This window comes from Gavialis gangeticus, unplaced genomic scaffold (assembly GCF_001723915.1).
Source record: "Gavialis gangeticus isolate Ggan-Ray unplaced genomic scaffold, GavGan_comp1, whole genome shotgun sequence".
Classification (NCBI taxonomy): Eukaryota; Metazoa; Chordata; order Crocodylia; family Gavialidae; genus Gavialis; species Gavialis gangeticus.
The window spans coordinates 11,757,151-11,759,374 of record NW_017729018.1 but is presented as its reverse complement, the minus strand read 5'-3'; the positions used below and the strand labels follow the sequence as shown (position 1 = coordinate 11,759,374).

Genomic DNA, 2,224 nt, shown 5'->3' with positions numbered 1-2,224 from the left:
TTTTTTTTTTTTTTTTTTTTAGTGGCAAAGGAAGTATTGCAACATCTAGCTGGACAGGGAATTCACAGAAACACAAAGGAGGTTTAAAATTATCAAATAAATTGACCACCAGATTTTTTTTTTCTTCAAGAAGCACTGTCTATTATATGGATACAAAAAACAAGTTTATTAGGATACAACTTGGTTTTGGTGGGGAAATTTTGCTTTTAACATAATATAATTTTGTCTAGCACTTGCAACAGTCTCTTCATGCAGCAGGGTAAAAATTGAGTTATAAACTTAAGTCTAAGCATGATAAGTTTTCAAAAAAAAGTCTTTTGACTAAAAGCAACTGATAATACAGTACCAGAAATAGACTGTTTAAAACTGAATGGCTAACCCTAGTAAGCAAGCAGCTCGCACTAAAACTAGGTCAGATGCTGAGCAAGTGTAAAAAGAGAGAAAAAGTGAGAAGTGCCTACCTTTGTACCAACTGTTATATCTTGGACAATGCTGTAGAAAAAAAGAAAGAAAGGGATTAAAAAGTTAGATAGGTTTGCCACAAATATCCAGCATAGTTTACAGCAGTAAGAAAAAAAAGCTAGTTAAAGTGCAGTTGTCTTTGCAAGTGAGCCAAGGACAGTTTATACAAGGGGAAAAATATATTAGATGGTGGTGGAGACCCCAAGACCCAGCAGTGCTAGAAAACTGCAGCTCTTCCACCTTCTACAGGGGAGCTTTCCCTCTTTCCCAGTGAACCAAAGAAAGGAGCATACAAGGAACAGTCTAGTATTTAATGTAACCAGTACAGAACCGAGATCCAAGTCAGTGCAAGGACAGAAGTGTCAAAGTAAGCTCACTCATCCCTTTTCATCACTGTCGTCAGCCTCACAATATTGCACAATATTCAGCAAAAGGATTTAAAAATGGGACATGCTCAGCAGTGAGGACTCATTCATGCTTCCACCACTGGTTGCACACTGGTGGAACTTCAGTGGTGCCAAAAAAAAAGTGGAAGTGCTACCACAGCCTCGCCAGGCATTTTATTCTTATCTCAACTAAATGTGCTGGAAAAAGCTTGTCCCTGGTAAACAGAACTTCCAGCCTTGCTGGCAAAAATAGATCTAACAGTTAGAGTAACTGTGGGAAGACTGCTCCTGGATCTAGTGAGGGTAAGGCCCAAATGACTCCAGGCCCCCACAACAGACAGCCTAAACTTGACACTTCCTAAGCCATGAGTTACTGCCACATACTAACACACCAAAAATAAGTGGATACCAAAAATATCCAGAAACGTTTATGGAAGCAATGAAAATTCTTAAACGGTGCTTAAGCTAGTCTCCATCAAAAACCAGAATAAGCACAAGCTGGACGCAGCCACCTCCTACAAGGTTTGATAAACCCGCCTTTGAAGCATCTTGTACTAGGCATTACCGGAGATAGTAGTACTGAACTCAAAGGACCTCAGGGCTGGTCTAATATAGCACTTTTCTTTATCAAGTCTCACTGCTCTGCCAACATGGGGACTGTAGTTTGAGATCATTAAATACTCACTGGAACAGCACCAATGTATACACCTTTTTGTAATGATGCGCAAAAGGAGAAAGAGTTCTTTAGCTCTGTGGACAAGGCTTTTTGGGTAAATCTGGTATCTTTTATTAGACCAACTCAAATAGTTGAAACAATTCTTCTTTGCAAGCTTTCGGGTATAAATACCCATAGGCTGAGGAATGTGGGGAACTCTGCAGCTATATCAGGAGTATTGTCAGAGTCTAAAAACATAGTAAAGCAGTTGTACAAGACAGAGGAGAGGTCCAATGGCTTTCCAGCCCTTTAAAGGTACACACTAGGCTACATACTTTGAATCGTCACGTCTTCCTGTTGCAATATTTATACGAATACTCAAATGAAAACGAATCCAAGTCAGAAAATCAACAGGGCTGCAGCAAACCCTTAAGGAAACACAGCAGGCAGTTAAGAAGTAGGCTCGGCTCACTTGTGCAGGGCAGTATGAAAACAGAAGTTCCCATGCTTGCATCAAGAGCCATTTTACAAGTCAAAAATATTTAACACTACTAATACCTACATCTGCTAGGCTTTTTCCCTTGCATTTCAGTATTTTTAAGGGAATTAATACTAGTCAAATGTTTTAAAAAGTCATTCATGCTTTGACAACTTAACAAATAAGCCTAAGTAGCAGTACAATTCAGCTCAGCATCTCACACTTCCTCCTCAAAAACCAAGG

General features: G+C 39.4%; 1 protein-coding gene across 2 annotated transcripts in view; it reads right to left on the bottom strand.

The window, feature by feature from the left end:
• Positions 1-2,224, bottom strand: part of PTBP1 (polypyrimidine tract binding protein 1) — a 48,364-nt gene that overhangs the window by 37,219 nt on the left and 8,921 nt on the right. Inside the window, exon 2 of one of the 2 annotated variants that reach the window (XM_019513513.1) lies at positions 462-492. The exons of the other annotated variant lie outside the window; for it this stretch is intronic. Within the exon in view, the coding sequence (XP_019369058.1) occupies positions 462-492 (31 nt within the window). The remainder of the gene's footprint in view (positions 1-461; positions 493-2,224) is intronic. 2 annotated transcript variants of the gene reach the window in all.